Below are 15,095 nucleotides of genomic sequence, written 5' to 3'. Positions count from 1 at the left end.
TTCCCCAAGCCCCCTCCTCCCCAGACTTGAAGCTCAGGCAGGTTGCCTGCAGGCAGCTGAGACCCTAAACCTACAAAAATGCAAGACAATCGCAACATTATACTTTGACAATGAAAAGCGATGACAAGTTCTGAACTGTAAGTTGATCAGCTTTTATAACTATGTCAATTATATGATGATTTAAAGTTGAACACATTATCCAGAAAACAAAAACACACTGTTTAGAAAGTTGGAGTTTAGTGACTGCTTGCCTTACTGCCTGCCAGGCTCCATTAACATATTGCACAAATTAACAGTCCTAAACATCTCCTCCTTCTTACATGTCATAAACAGGCACTAACTCATTTGGTGAACCACCAGGCCTAATTTTAACTCCAATAAACATGAAACAGTTGTTCCGACCCAGAATGGACATTTCAAAGAATCTGCTAGCTGCAGCTTTGTTGTCAGAGAAGCCAGTATTTCAACTTAGCACATTTCCTTAATCTCTGCTGACACATCATGGTCATTTTATGATTTAGTACATTATTTATATTATAGATTTCTTGTTTAAAACTGCCCATCACTGTTTGCCAGAGACTGTGTCTTTGAATTGCTTTCAATAGCTGTTTCAACCAACAATCCAAAATCCTAAAAAATCTAGTTTTCAATAACATAAAAAGAATCCAACATTCAACATTCATCAGACTCAACTACACAATTAATCGCTTGTTTCAGCACTAAACACATCACATTATATTTTATCTTCTGAGAAAAACAATGCCAATCACACATACGTGACCTTTTATTCATGACTCCACTGAGTATAAATGAGCATACACAAACAACACAACCTGCACCACCAGGGAAGAGACGTTGCAAGGTTGATGCTGATCATGTATTTTCTACAATGTTAACACGGTGTTTGAAGGTAAAGCTGTTACCTTGCAAGCGCTGCTAGAGGCCGCAGACCTCAGCCAGGGACAGCAACCAGATGTCTATGGAGGGTAAGTTTTTTTAACCCCGATCGGGCAGTTGCTCCAGTGCAACTACGGGCTAAATTTACCCTAAAGGGCATACAGCAGCAGAGCAGACCTGGCCCACCTGGACTGTTGGACGCCCATGTTCCTCTGAGCATGTACACCCTTATAGTGTATCATCCCTTGAAGACTGAGGATGAGATGGGCCTACTACATGATTTCAGCAGCACTCTTCAAAGACAGATACAGCCTTCCCATAGGCTGCTGAATAAAACATGAGGCATGTGCGGCAGGATGAGCTCTGTGTATGTCTGTGTGTGTGTGAGATGGGTGGGAGGGTGGTTGAGTGGGGGAGTGGGGAGAGGGAGGAAGAGGGGGTTCTTAAAACACCACTACTAGAGATACTGTATAACAGATGATCCATGAATGCCTTTGATTTGACACACATTCTCACTGCCCTGCTGGGTGTCATATTTCTGTCTTCCCTGATTCATATGTTCTTTGTTATTTAGTGATTTTTTTTCTCTCTATGTGTTTTTGGTAGCATGGAACTTGTTAACAAAATTTATATTGGTCCAGAAAAGAATGAAAGTGTGCTCATTTCAGGAAGGGAAGGCGATGCAAATCTTGCCAGGTACAGAGATGTCCCAGATTCAGAGAGCAGTATTTCCAACACGTTACTGCTGCTTCTGCATGACACCAGATTTGCTGAGCCTTGTCTTTTTAAGACAAACTAACCTGATTTACCTTTTTCCGACCGAGAATAACAATAAATGTGATCATCCAATTATAATATGCCAATATGTTTTACATTAATATCTTCATACATTGATTTCTTTTATCAAAATGGTCACCTAGTAAATAAAATGCCTGTCAAGTTTTACTAGCTAACTTCCAAGGTGTCTGATGAAAGTGTAGATTTAATGTAGAGCTGCAACTACATTGATTATTAATTGGTTATTAAATTAATCACCAACTAATGAATTTGAATTTTTTTTTAAAGAAAAAAGTCTCTGGTATCTTTATGACAGTAAACTAAATATCTTTGAATTGTGGGTGGCATGTTGAGCTTTGTGCAACATTTTCTGCCATTTTATAGACCAAACAACTAACTGATTAATCAAAAAAATAACAAAAAATGAAAATAATTGTTAGATGCAGCCCTAATTTGAGACTGTTTCAGCCCAACCAGTCATCTTTACAAAGGAGATGTACATGATCAAGCTCTTTTAACTTCATAGTGCTTAGATTTTCAATTGGCAGACCACATACTTGAGTCCCACAGGGGCGTTTTCATGAAAAAACTGCACAATCAATAAAAGCTCACTTCTAATCCCTTCTTTACTTTGTTTGACTGACCAGTACACCCATGTTATCATTTTTATTTGCACTAAACATGGCAATAGATTATGTTTTTACTGTTCTCTATCAATGACTGAGCTTACATTGAGCTCCTGAAAGCTTTTACTGTAGTGTAGTACTGTAACTGTAGTTAGTGTCTCGCAGGTCTTTTCTGGGAAAAATCCACCGGTGCACAGGACGTGATACATATTTTCTGGCATTGACAGCATTGTTTGGAGCTGGGTAGTCAGCAACAGCTACCATGGCTGGACAGATAAGGAAACGAGAGCCACAAAAAAAAAACAAAAAAAACATAGTGCACAGTTTGATCTCTTGGAGGCAGTGAGAAACAGCACCACAACAACTGCTTTGCTCTAAACATATCCTCAAAATCAAAATAAAAAAACAATCTCTTGGACAACCACTTAAAATTTCATTTTACATACTCGAACTAGAATTGATGTTTTGCTGAAGACTTATGCCATCATAACATTCAATAATATTAAAAGCTGTTTATAAGATTGAAAATACAGTCTCTATAATATCTATTTTAAATGTAGTCATTAACTCAATGGGATTAAAAAATAAAGCTCCTCTGAGGAATGGCAGTCATCACTGAACTTTGTTTGGTGCCACTTACAAATCTGGTGTCTGGGTTGGCTACCAATCGAGAAACTTGTTGAAGCTTGTGCCCCGCTCTCCCTCGAGCATACAGTAATCAAGATCACTAAATTTATGTGTAGCTAAGTTGTTTAGAATGCATGTACGCTGATGTTATCATAAAACTATGTTTACTGGGGAATAGAGACATTCATTTCATGCACGATTTAGCCAGAAGATGATACAGTAGCTATTAACTAAGTCAGAATCAACATACTGTCCAAACAAATGTCCTCCAGAGGCAGTAATTTCCTGGAAACTGACAAGCCACAGCATTAGCCTTGTGTGTGATATTAACCTACCACTTCCCCCGTCCTTAAAGACAAGCTGTGCTCACGTAGATCTACTTGGTGCTAAAAATTTATGAACTGCCCTCGGATATGACTGTGGAATGTCCAGAACATTATGTTACATGGCCCTAACTTTTATTACATAAGTCAGTAAATCTTGCTGATGTGTATCAGTAAAAGGCTGCTGTCATTTTTCTCTGAGCAAAATCTAATGATGGTTCCTTCTGTTTATGTGGTGTCAATCAGAAGACACAAACAGAGGGATTTATGGATGGAGAAGTCATTATATCCACCTTGGAAACATGTTACTGCCTGAAATGAGTCTAGTAGTACTTAAGCAAATGTTATCAAATGACTCTTAACTTCAATCACATTCCATAATGCGCTTTACTATCATGCCAGTGGGGATCCTTTTGTTAAATAAAATCTATAATGGATTGTGAATGGAGTGATAAGACATTTATATCAACCCAAGTATATATAAATAAATACTGATAAGTGTGCAGCATTTGTACTGACGTATCAGACTGTTGCACCAACAAAGATTAATTTAGTGCAAGATTATTTCTAATTAGAGTTGATCAAAACCAGATTTAATACATTTTAATAAATCCAGATTTAAAATTAAGCAAAGCTTTGTCGCACAACTAAAAACTAATTTCAGTTTAGTGATGTAAAACTGAAATTAAATAGTAAAAACAGTTTAAAATGGAGTTGCTCCTTTGCCAAGGTAGCTAGTTTTCTAGTAGCTAAAAAGTTAACAAAATGTTAGTTTGCCAATGAGCTAAAAAAAAAAAAATCTAATGTTACATTTGTTTGCTTGCTAGCTATGAATGAAAATGTTATAGTTTGCTAGCTAACTAAAAAATTTAACAATCTGCTACACTGTCAACAACCAAGCTACCTAGCTAAGGTTTTTTAAGTGTTTTATTGTTTACTTGCCAGCTAAAAAGTTAACAAACTGTTATACTGTTTGCTAGCTAACTAAAAAGTTTTTTTTAACGTTATATTGTTTGCTAGCTAGTTAAAAAGTTAAAACTGTTACACTGTTTGTTACCTAGTTAAAGAGTTAGTTAGCCCAAATAGTCTACTCATGATGTCCCAGCAGACAAGCTCTAATTCCTCCTCAATTGATAAAAAATTGGTAGCCAAATTATCAACTGGAGTAAAAGAAAGAATTAAGGGATGTCTTAACTCTCAACTCAGTTGAGATCACATATTAAACTGGTGAATTAAATTTAATTTAAGATTAGAGTAAAAACTAACCTGAGCTTTAAAGAGAGCTTTAGATTTGATCTTTCTCAATTTTTTTGAGATAGTTTAAAAGTCCGGTGGAAGATAATTTAAAGTTAAACCATAATTTAATCAGCTCTAAACTCAATTCTTGTTGGTGGAATCCAGCCTCATGCTCAAGTATTGTGAACTGTCAATATACAAGCTTTTGACGAAACTACTTTTTCAAACTATCATAATAAACCTAGCATATTGAGAACATCATGAAAACAATACCATTTTACTACAATCTGAATTAAGAAGTTTTTTTTTTGTTTGTTTGTTTTTTTGCTAGAAATACCCATATTTAAATAATAGAGAACATTCCACACCAAAAAATGTACTATGCATAAGTAGAATTCGAATTGTGGTTGTGTTTAAACCATATCTTGGAATGGGCACTAATCCCAAATAGAAGGAGGAGATTAACAGATGGCTTTTCTACAGTATATGGAAGCCTATCTTAATGTCTTTTAATCAGAGCACTATGAGATGCTCAACTCATCTCACAGCTACAGTCTACACAATGAGCCAAGCTTAATCACATCAGGCTTACAGTGTAGTCGTGCTGTCAATAAACAGCACCCGCAGCGATTTCACTCCTCACTAAAGGGGACTTAAAGTAATTCACCATTCAGACCAACTGACAGCCAGCTACTCCAAAAAGAAAAACTTTAGCCTTCCCATGACAACATGGAAGCGATCTATGGGATGATCATGGATCCTTGCTGCATCCACAGGGTTGGGTAAAGCTGTGGGCTTCACTGTGGGTGGCCCCCATGGACCTGGGCTAATTGTTTCACATCACAGCCGAGCCAGGCTGAGATCAGACCACCGGCAGCTCTGATTCAGGCTGTTCAACAGCCAAACAGGGTATGCCAGGAAGCACTTACAGTGCACACCCCACCCCACACTCATGCACACACACACATACTACTCTTCATCCATCATACATGACCACAAGAGAGTACAATGAAACTCTTTTTCTTTATGCTATTTGAGTGAGCTGTCAGTCCACTGGTCGGCTGGTAGTCATAGGTACATCAGTGACAATAAAGTCAGTGGTGTTTTGTTAAATTGTCAATATTCATGTCATGTTGGCTGAACTAAATGTACTTGAACTGTAAATCTAAAAAAGGTGTCAAAAATTATACTATGGGACAACATCTTAATTTTTACCAGTTTTATATTTCACTGCAGGACAGTGAAGGATTTAGCTGTTGAATTCTCTATTCTGATCTGTGGTGTGCTTGAAATTAGGGTACAGTGGCTGAAAAGTGTAGTCTTGTACAGGAAATTATGCATTTTAAAATGCATAATTAATTAATTAATTAATGCTGTAACAAAAACTGTCATTCTGCACATTTGTTTCGATCAACCATATTCTGCAATGGACACTGCTGTGAAGTGCAGAACGGGGCAAAATACAGGCCAGGGGTCAGATCAAGTCCACTGAAAGGTTCCATGGGGCTCCCAAGGCCATCATGAGCTTTTGGAAATCTAATGATGATAGTCAATATCATTTTGCTTATTAAACAATTAACAGCCCTTTACTCTGAAAGGGGTCAGTGTTGTGTTCACTGGTAATGAACTGTATGTATTAAACTATAACTTTATCCACTCAATGCAGCACATCCATGTTTCTTTACATTGTTCTTCTACTGTTCACGCCACTACCATTACAAACTACATCTGTTATGCTTGACATACTGTAAATCTTCAAGTTTTGAACCCTGCCAACAAAAAGAATTATTCGACAATCCATCACATGGCAATTCAGAAAGGGTGACCAACAGTAGAAGTACACTACTGTATTAGCTACCTCCTAGTTCATAAACATCTACTTACCAGTGTGCTTTAAACTAAACACTTCTGACTATTTAATTATTAGAGATTTTGCCATTATTAGGACCTTAAATCACATTTGTGTGTGGCCCAGGGCAGCCTGACCTTTTTTTCATTTCCGCCCATGAGAAATGCAACCTTCAAACTTTTTGGTTTGTGACCATTTAAAATGATGAAATGTCAACCTGATACCCCTCATCACCATTCCATAGTCCACCTGTTCATCCAGTCCAGCCAAAGACTTATTTTCTTTCCTTGTTTTATTTTAATCACTTCTAAAAATCCAGAAGATGAAAATATCAAAGAAACTACAAAACAGAATTTTGTGTTTTTTCTGCTTTCCCATCCTATTATTAATTGTGCAGGGTCTTGAACTGAAAATTGGGAACATCTGATCTGTCATCAACACCAAAAGTGCAACTGACAGCAGTTCCAAACTTTGACCTTTTGTTCAAGGTGGTGAAATTGTGCCAAATTAATGAAAAACATAAAAGAAAGTATTTGTCTCTTTCCTAGGTAGCTCACAGTAGAATGTGACAGGAGACATAAGAGAAAGGAGGATGACAGGAAGACTTGTCCAGATTTGAAATTGAGGACGTTGCGGTTTTGTGGTTTGTGATTAGACAACTAAATGACCAGAATGCCTCACGCTCCAGCTTTTAAAAAGAGCTGCTGCTGTGTGGGGGACACAAAGAGTCGCAAGTGGGCAAACACAACAGGCAAATACATCAGCATACAGAGCACTTTCTCTAGGAGTGCATGCTGCTCAAGGCCTATAGTTCCCAGATCTGTCACTAGAACAAGACTGGGAAATAACAAAATCCTCCCAGTGCACACAGGACTGTTAATCACCAGGCATCCCTTGCCTACTGCTTTTTCAAGGCCTGTTTGACATAAAGTAAACATGTGCAGGAAATGTATTCAGTGGCTCTAAACATTTATATGGGGGCCTTGTGTTTCAAACAGTTTCATGGCCAGCACATCTTTCAAGAAGGTGCTTAGTGAGCCATTTGTTAAACGCATGATAATAGGGCATGACAATGCATGGCATGCTATGTGCAGCGAGGCTGTATCACTGTTTGTTAAGCCTTTAGTTTGTGTACTCACTATCTGTCTCGTTGATAGACAATGTGAGATGGCTGCTGGATCCTGATCTGATGAAACTGAATGTCTGTACATTGTAATACAGGGCTAGTGTTTTGTAAGCTCTACTCTGACCTAGTTCTGTGCTGAATGCATGTACTGATACAGGTATGAAGGGAAAGATTGAAAAACTGGTTGTGGAAAAACATCATATAAAATATGAATATACAAGAGCTTTCAATGAATTCATGCAATCATTATGGAAAATCATTTTCTGAGTCGTTGGATAAGTAAGCTCTCATCTCTCCTTCTCCGTTTCTCCAATTTCATCTAAAAGAATATCCTTTGTTAATCTGGTCTCAATGAGCACCGTTGTTAAGTGCTGCTCACTCTGCACTCCCAGCCAGTCATAATCCATTGTGTTGTTGCCCCTCACTTGGTGTACATTTCCATCGCAAATTCCAATGTGAACAGTCAATAACATGCACAGATGTGGTCATTGTAGAAGCCTTAGTTTTTAATTCAGAAGAATGTAGTATGGAGAACTACTACTGCACCCCAGGAAATATCTGAAATACAAGTTGTACTCTTTCTTTAGCCAGAAATTATTCAAGAAATACATATTTTAAGTTGTTGACTGTGAGTTTTATTCCACGCTTTACTCAATTTGAATGAATCCAAGAAAACTCTCTGCAGTGTTAATGCTGGATAGATGCAGTATAAATGTATTAAGGGGGATTTCTGCAATGGCTGCTGTTCTGCTTCATCCAATCATCATGAGTTGTGAAAAAACATATTAACCTCAGGGTTGATAAAAACATGTGCGCCAGGACTTCATTTCCTCCTCACCATCTTGCTGCACTCATCAGTTTTATGTAGAACACGCTACTCCAGAGTCAACATCAGTAAAAATGAAACAGTACATGATAATGACGTTCCCTGACCTCTTTTAGACAGTCAATATAATCCATGATGTTGTTGTGTCTTGCCTCCCGTCATATTCCACAGCTGTACTGCACTTTATATTAGCACTATAAATCAAGGGAAATCTACTTTTCTTGTGTGTGAAAGTCTTGATGAAGGCATGGCCTAATACAATCGCATGACATGCAGTAGCGGCTATCCTGTGCCCAATTCCAATCCTGTGATGACAATAAATGAACTGATGGAACAATCATCGCTGCCCTTTTATGGCTTTACTGGAAAAAAAATATTACATTGTTTATTTTTCCATCCAGCATCTCAAGCAAATCTAGAGCAGGAACATCTGCAAGCTTTCACCCTGTTGACATTATATTGAAACGCTGCTTGGGAAATAATTCATAGCCTAGATGCTGAACTCCCTCATGCCCAATGAAAGAAAACAACAAAATAAATCTCACATCTCACTGGCTGTGCCCTTAACAGATGCCATACAGGAAGTCAGTCCTATCAGCGCTAGCAGGCACACAGAAAGCCCTGCTGTGTTTCACAGTTAAGTTTCCCTGTGCTGTGTTCTTGTGCAAGGCTCTATTGTTGAGGGAGAACATGCAGACTATACTGTCTTTTAGTCCTGCATGATTTGGTAAAAAAAAAACAAAAAACAAAAACATGATGATTATTTTTGTAGATAGTGCAGTTGTGATGTAATTCATGATTAGTGGGGATGATCATTTTTGCATCACGGCTTTCATTCTCACTGGAGAACAAAGAGCTCTTAGAATTATGACAAGGTGACATTTGCTGGGGTTTGTACCAAACAAACTTGTTGTCTTACATCTGGTGAGCAAGATTTGCCAGGCCAGGGCAACTTCCTTTTGATGAACGGCAGCTTCTGCCATTTGGATATTGCGCAGCCATACTGCGATTTTGATAATATTTTGATTCAGTCTGCAGCCCTACTGTCCTTGCTCAGTATCCTTTACTATAAAGACTCTCAAAAATGACAAAAATAGCCTCAAAATAACTCATCAAAATAAGGCTATGCAACTCTTTACTAAGACAGGATCCCTGAGAAATAAACAATAAACTCTGTTATTAAGAAACAACGACAGGTAGCATCCTCTTGAGAATTTGTTATTTCATGTCACATATAAAGGAAACGGAATTATCTGTAACTCAAAAATGAGATAACGATGCATATTAAGTGGGTTAAACAAGCCACAGAATGCATCTGCATCCCTCCATTTGGATCAGCTGCACAGTAGAGATGCTGACATGGTTTGCAGTAAATGCAAAACATCCCCATGGCCCAATGACCCCAAAACCATTTCCTCTGAATGGATTGCTTTGCAAACAAGCTTTGTGATCCTGTATCATCCCATCTACTTCAAGAGCCCCTTTAATCATCAAAATCAGGAACCTCAAATTTATTACTCTCGTTCTGAAACATTTCCGTGCCATTTAGATGGGATTTGGTTGCACTGTAAGTTTGGACAGAGCCTTAACTGTTTGTTCATCAAGAGTCACAGCAGAGTAATTTTAAAACATTAACACTCAGTAACTACAGCTCTTACCTGACTAGCAGACTGAAACAATGCTTAACCCAGTGGTTCTCACATCAAGGACCCCTAAACTGACACAAATTAGATCATGTTCACTTGTCTGATAAGATTTTTCACCTTTCAGTGTTATATTACAGGAAGTGTTTCACCTGTAATTTTGATACAGCAGTGGTGCTTTGGGCAGGAATACTAGTTTTGTCTCATATCTGTTGCTATTTGGGTCTTTTTTAGGCTTAAAGTTCAGATTCTATTGTATATTCATTACTTCTAAAGCACCTGGACTATAATTAGTTTAGTTATACATAACATCAATGCTAAATTACAGTGTTTATACATATTGCAGTAGTGGTAATCATCTTGCTGTGGTGGTGCACCACAGCTAAATGACTACAGAGAAAACACTGGTGTATGAAAGCCATGACCAAAAAATCATCCTGTCATTGTGTTACTTATGGGTGGGATTACAGTGAAAAAAAAGATTCCCCTTTTTGCTGAGGACACCCTGGAACCCTGTCAAGGACCCCTGGGGGTCTTCGGATCCCAATTTGAGAACCACTGGGTTAAAAAGCCTACCAAACTCTCATGGTCTGAGGTGTGATGTTCTGTAAGTTGCAGAACTTGAACTGTTTGCTCATCACAGGTAACAGTACCCATACTATTCTCATCATCATCACCATGATAATCACCATCATGTCATCTTTGCCACAAGCTTCATCATGGACATCATCATCATCACCATTATTCATTATCACCACCACCATCAACTAATGCACCCCAGAACTTACCGCTATGCGTGTGGAAATCTTCTGCTCGCCCTCTGAGCCCTTCTGCTCTCCGTTGGCCCTGCTGTACTCTGGAGGTTGCTGGTTCGATCCCCGGTTGCCCTTTGCCTTTCGGTTCCCGGGCCCTTGGTGGACTATGTTGAGCAGGTGAAGCGTATTCTCGTGCTCCCGGTCCGAGCTCTCGGCCTGACCCCTCTGGTAGCGGTTCTCGCAGGTGGAGTGGTGCCTCCTGCACAGCTCTATGCGGGCGCGCAAACGCTCCACGATGGCGTTGTGCAGCTGTGGCACCGCGGAGCCCCTGGAGGTGGCCACTACCGGCCCGCTGCCGACCCCACCGGGCATAGTTCCTAAACCGACACCCAACATGGGTACGAATGGCCCTGCAGCAGACTGAGCAGGGGTCGCTTCTCCCATGCCCGCAGGTCCCCGACAAGTTTATGGAGACTGAGGTCCACTGAGCCTATAATGGACCACAGTACGGGCATGGAGGAAAACAAGACGTATGGACTCAGCTATGATCCCATGTGGAAAGAAAAAGACTACATTGCACGCACAAAGTCACTTTAGAGAAAGACGATGGAGCCTGTGATATTTTTTGAGAGATGTTGCACAATTATCTCGTTGAACTGATGGGAAATGTTACAGTGATATAAAGATTAAAACACTTCTAAACTAATTTTATGTTCCACAGAGGCATTAAAAAGTCCCAATGTTACAAATGTTATTTTTCCTCAGGGGTGTTAATGTGTCAGCTTATAATTAAAACTGAAACGATTTACTAACATGCCAGACTCGTGGATTCACAGCTGGAATGAATCCGCTCTTGCTTAACGATTCGACCTCTGCTCACGGATAAATTATATTCAATATGAATCCCTTGGATGATTCAAAACCATAGCACGCACAACTTGAGCTTCACGGGTACATCCCTGGCACATTGTCAGCCTACTTTATCTCTAATGTGACTTATCAAACAGTCAAAAACAAATTAAGACTGTCAACTATAAATTTAAAGTGAGCGACTGGTCGCCAAAATAGGAGAATGTACAAGCACACAAAACGCACTAAACTTCAAGACTCACGGCATTTTTGTTCGGAAATAAGTCCTTTCTGTGTGTCTTTCTCTTTCCATCCGGATAAGAAGGATCTGGTTGCAAATTACAAGTCAGAAACCACGCAGCCGAAGCGCAGGAAGCCGTTGCATAAACCGATTGAGATCCGTCTCACATAGTCCATTGACAATCGTTTGTCCGTGTGGTGCACCGAGGCAATAGCGGAACTACAATACACAGACCCTCATTGTATGAACATTCCTCTTTTGACATGATACACTCATATGGATGTAGCCGGGTCCAAATGCACACTCTAGTGGAGTGAAGGGTGAACTGTCCTGCAAGACATGGACCATGGCAGGAGAGGGGAAAGGATCTCATTAATCTTTGTTAAATATGACACTAATAGTGCATTTGCACAGAGAAGTAGCTGATGAAGATCGCTAATTTATGGGTCAAATGATCTGATGGTGGTCGAGACATTTTAATAGACATTACTGCACTGTAGAATTCACAGGAATTTAAGGAAATCAACTTTTTTTTCTCATTAACTTAATGTTAGTATTGATTTCTTCAGAACTTAAAAACTTGAGTGTTCTGACTTGAAGCACTTTGAGTTCACTAAGCTCATTAAATTAAGTTTCAAAAGAAGCATAATAAGCACATTAGCATACTATCTACCATGCATTGGGGAGTTAAAACTCTCCACAGACCTCTCTGTTTTGTAGTTTGAAAAGAACATGATGAAAACTTGCTGTGTCTTTAAGGCATTGTCAGATAAATCATGGTTGTTTCTTTTCATAAAAATGAAAGCAACATTAACCATGTTTAAGATTGGCATCAAATTCAGTCCAGTATCTTAAGTTAACATCTCAAGTTTAGCTAACTTAGCTAAATTAATTTTAAATTTACATAACTCACAAGATGAGTTTGAAATAATTATTCTACCTATATTCAGTTAACTAATTTGTAAGGTAGCAGGGGAACTTAAATTTTTAAGTTGGACCATCTTAAAATGATTTTCAGTGTTTGGTGTGTGGTTTAAATTATAGCGGACACTTGTAGGCCTCTGTGGTTTGTAGAATAACAGCAATTAACTGAAATAATTCGCTACAATGTGACAGCAAATATGCCAAGTTACAAGGAAACTGCCAGGTAAATAGACCTCACCATGTTAAGTTGCACATTAAAACGCTGAACACTCGCTTATTTACAAACAGGGCACAGAAACAAAGTATACTTATATATTAACTGGCGCAGACAACCACCTGTAGAGCCAGAAAGATGACTTTTACCACAAACAAATACCCTGAAGAATCTGGAGCAAACCTGCAGTCGAACCAAACGAGCCAATCTACCTATTAACCATTCTAAAGAGCTGATTGGCTGCTGAGATGCTCCTATAGATGCTGTCCAAATGAACAAACTAAGGGCAGCTGTAAGCTGTCTTAACACTTCACTTTTAATATAGTAGTTAAATTAAAAGAGAATTCAGTTGGTTTTGTTGCAATTATATGACTGCTAAAGGTAGTTCACTATAACAGAAACAGCCTTGCCTTCTTTCACCTATTTATCATTATATTTGTTATTTTTTCTTCTATGTGTATAAATTCTTCTTCTTCTTCTTCTTTTTTTATTGTTATCGGCACCGGCCCCAAAAATCCAGTATCAGTCAAGCCCTGGTGTTTGCAGACTTACCAGCTATAGAGAAGATGAAGATGTATATTGGATCAAAGCGGCGCACTAAGGGTTACAACCACAGACAGGCAGCCACACTGACATTCACAGAGACAGGAAGTATGTTTTTGTAAAGCAGAAGGAAACTGAAGCACCCAGAAGAAAACCACACAAACATGAGGAGAATAATGCAAAGTCCACACAGAAAAAAGCCAAAGAAGATAGCAATCCTGTGAAACACTGACTGGCCTGGCCACCGTACAATTGGAGGCCAAAAACAACAACAACACCATTAACAACACAGATACTAATAGTAATGGAGTAGTTGAAGATTTAGCACCCTGCCCCGGGTTGCTTAACAGGAGAAGGACTGGCTGTTGTGGTCATCGACCTGTTGACTCTGAGTGTGATAAGAGATCGTCCCATAACTGCAGATGCCACTGCTGATGTGGAAGTGGAACTCAGACCCACTCATCAGACATCAGAATCTTTAACTAACCCTCATGGCTACTGATAGTCTAGAAGCAACCTGGCACTAACAACAGCTCAGGCTTTAATTTAAATTTAGTTGCAACTGCTTAGTCCAGAATCATCACAGGATTATTATAATGAACACATGGACATGCCAACAGATGTTGCTCTAAAGACAGCCTGCAGCAACACATTAGAACAGTTTAAAGTTGTTATTTATAGCAGGACTGCTGCAGAACATTCTGCACTATGATGAAATCTACTATGTTATTACATGGTTAATTTTATTTTATTTTATAAAAAGGACTGCTACTAACTGCTGCATTGTTTTTGCTTTGCAATTGCATACATATAATTAAAACACTCATTGCCAAAGACAATTCATGCTGAGTTTTTGCATGTGCTTAGGTCATGGCTTGAGCAGAAAACAGGTTAAATCCAGACACGCTCCTATTTAAAACTGGCAAAGACACATTACTTAAGGACTATAAAAATGATTTTATAAGGATTCTTTATGGAACATAAGAAATGAATAATAGATAATTCACACTGAAAGATATATCATTTTCTTTGCACGTTTTATTTTTTTAGCTGCCCCTCTTAGTCAGTTGGTCAGCTAATCTGACATTACGGTCTTGGTTGACTAAGACATTTTTTGCCAATTAGTCATTACTCATTTCTTTTTGGGGAAATGGTATATTAGTCATTGGTCATTACTGGAAAATGATAGTAATATCACAAAGCACAATAACATTAATTTAACTATATGAGTCTAACAGATCCTGGAGAATCAAACTGTTATTTCTAGCCATATTTATTTATGAGAAATAATATATCAAATGCATTATTTTCCAAGTAAGCAGTTTTGGTCACCTTTCCTGTGTACTAAAAGTGAGATTATGGGGGGTGACACTGCCTATTTGTAAGTTTTTGGTATGAAAAGACTTTTCAATAAGAAAGCATAAATAGTGACTGAAATAGAACGGTAAATAATCATCTAACACTCGGTCGATGCCAATGAATGCAGCTGCTGTCCTACACAACAGGGGGCAGCAGACATTCAGCTTCAGCGCATTACAGCACCAATTAAGAATGTGTGGGTGTGAGATGAGTAATGGTATCGTGGCTGCCAGAAAACAGTGTTTTGGTTTATATTTAAAGAAGAACCTTAGCACCAAAC

The 15,095-nt window shown here is 38.7% G+C and overlaps 1 protein-coding gene across 1 annotated transcript in view; it reads right to left on the bottom strand.

The window, feature by feature from the left end:
- The window catches only part of maml2 (mastermind like transcriptional coactivator 2), a 47,197-nt gene extending 35,214 nt beyond the window's left edge, over positions 1 to 11,983 (bottom strand). Inside the window, exon 1 of the mRNA XM_084717422.1 lies at positions 10,719 to 11,983. Within this exon, the coding sequence (XP_084573548.1) occupies positions 10,719 to 11,129 (411 nt within the window). The 5' untranslated portion in view covers positions 11,130 to 11,983. The remainder of the gene's footprint in view (positions 1 to 10,718) is intronic.
- Positions 11,984 to 15,095: the final 3,112 nt, after the last annotated feature.

This window comes from Lutjanus erythropterus, chromosome 4, assembly GCF_056507025.1.
Source record: "Lutjanus erythropterus isolate fLutEry1 chromosome 4, fLutEry1.hap2, whole genome shotgun sequence".
In the NCBI taxonomy this organism is placed as follows: Eukaryota; Metazoa; Chordata; class Actinopteri; order Lutjaniformes; family Lutjanidae; genus Lutjanus; species Lutjanus erythropterus.
Note: the sequence above shows the minus strand (reverse complement) of the source record. Positions and strands in the feature narration are given on the sequence as shown.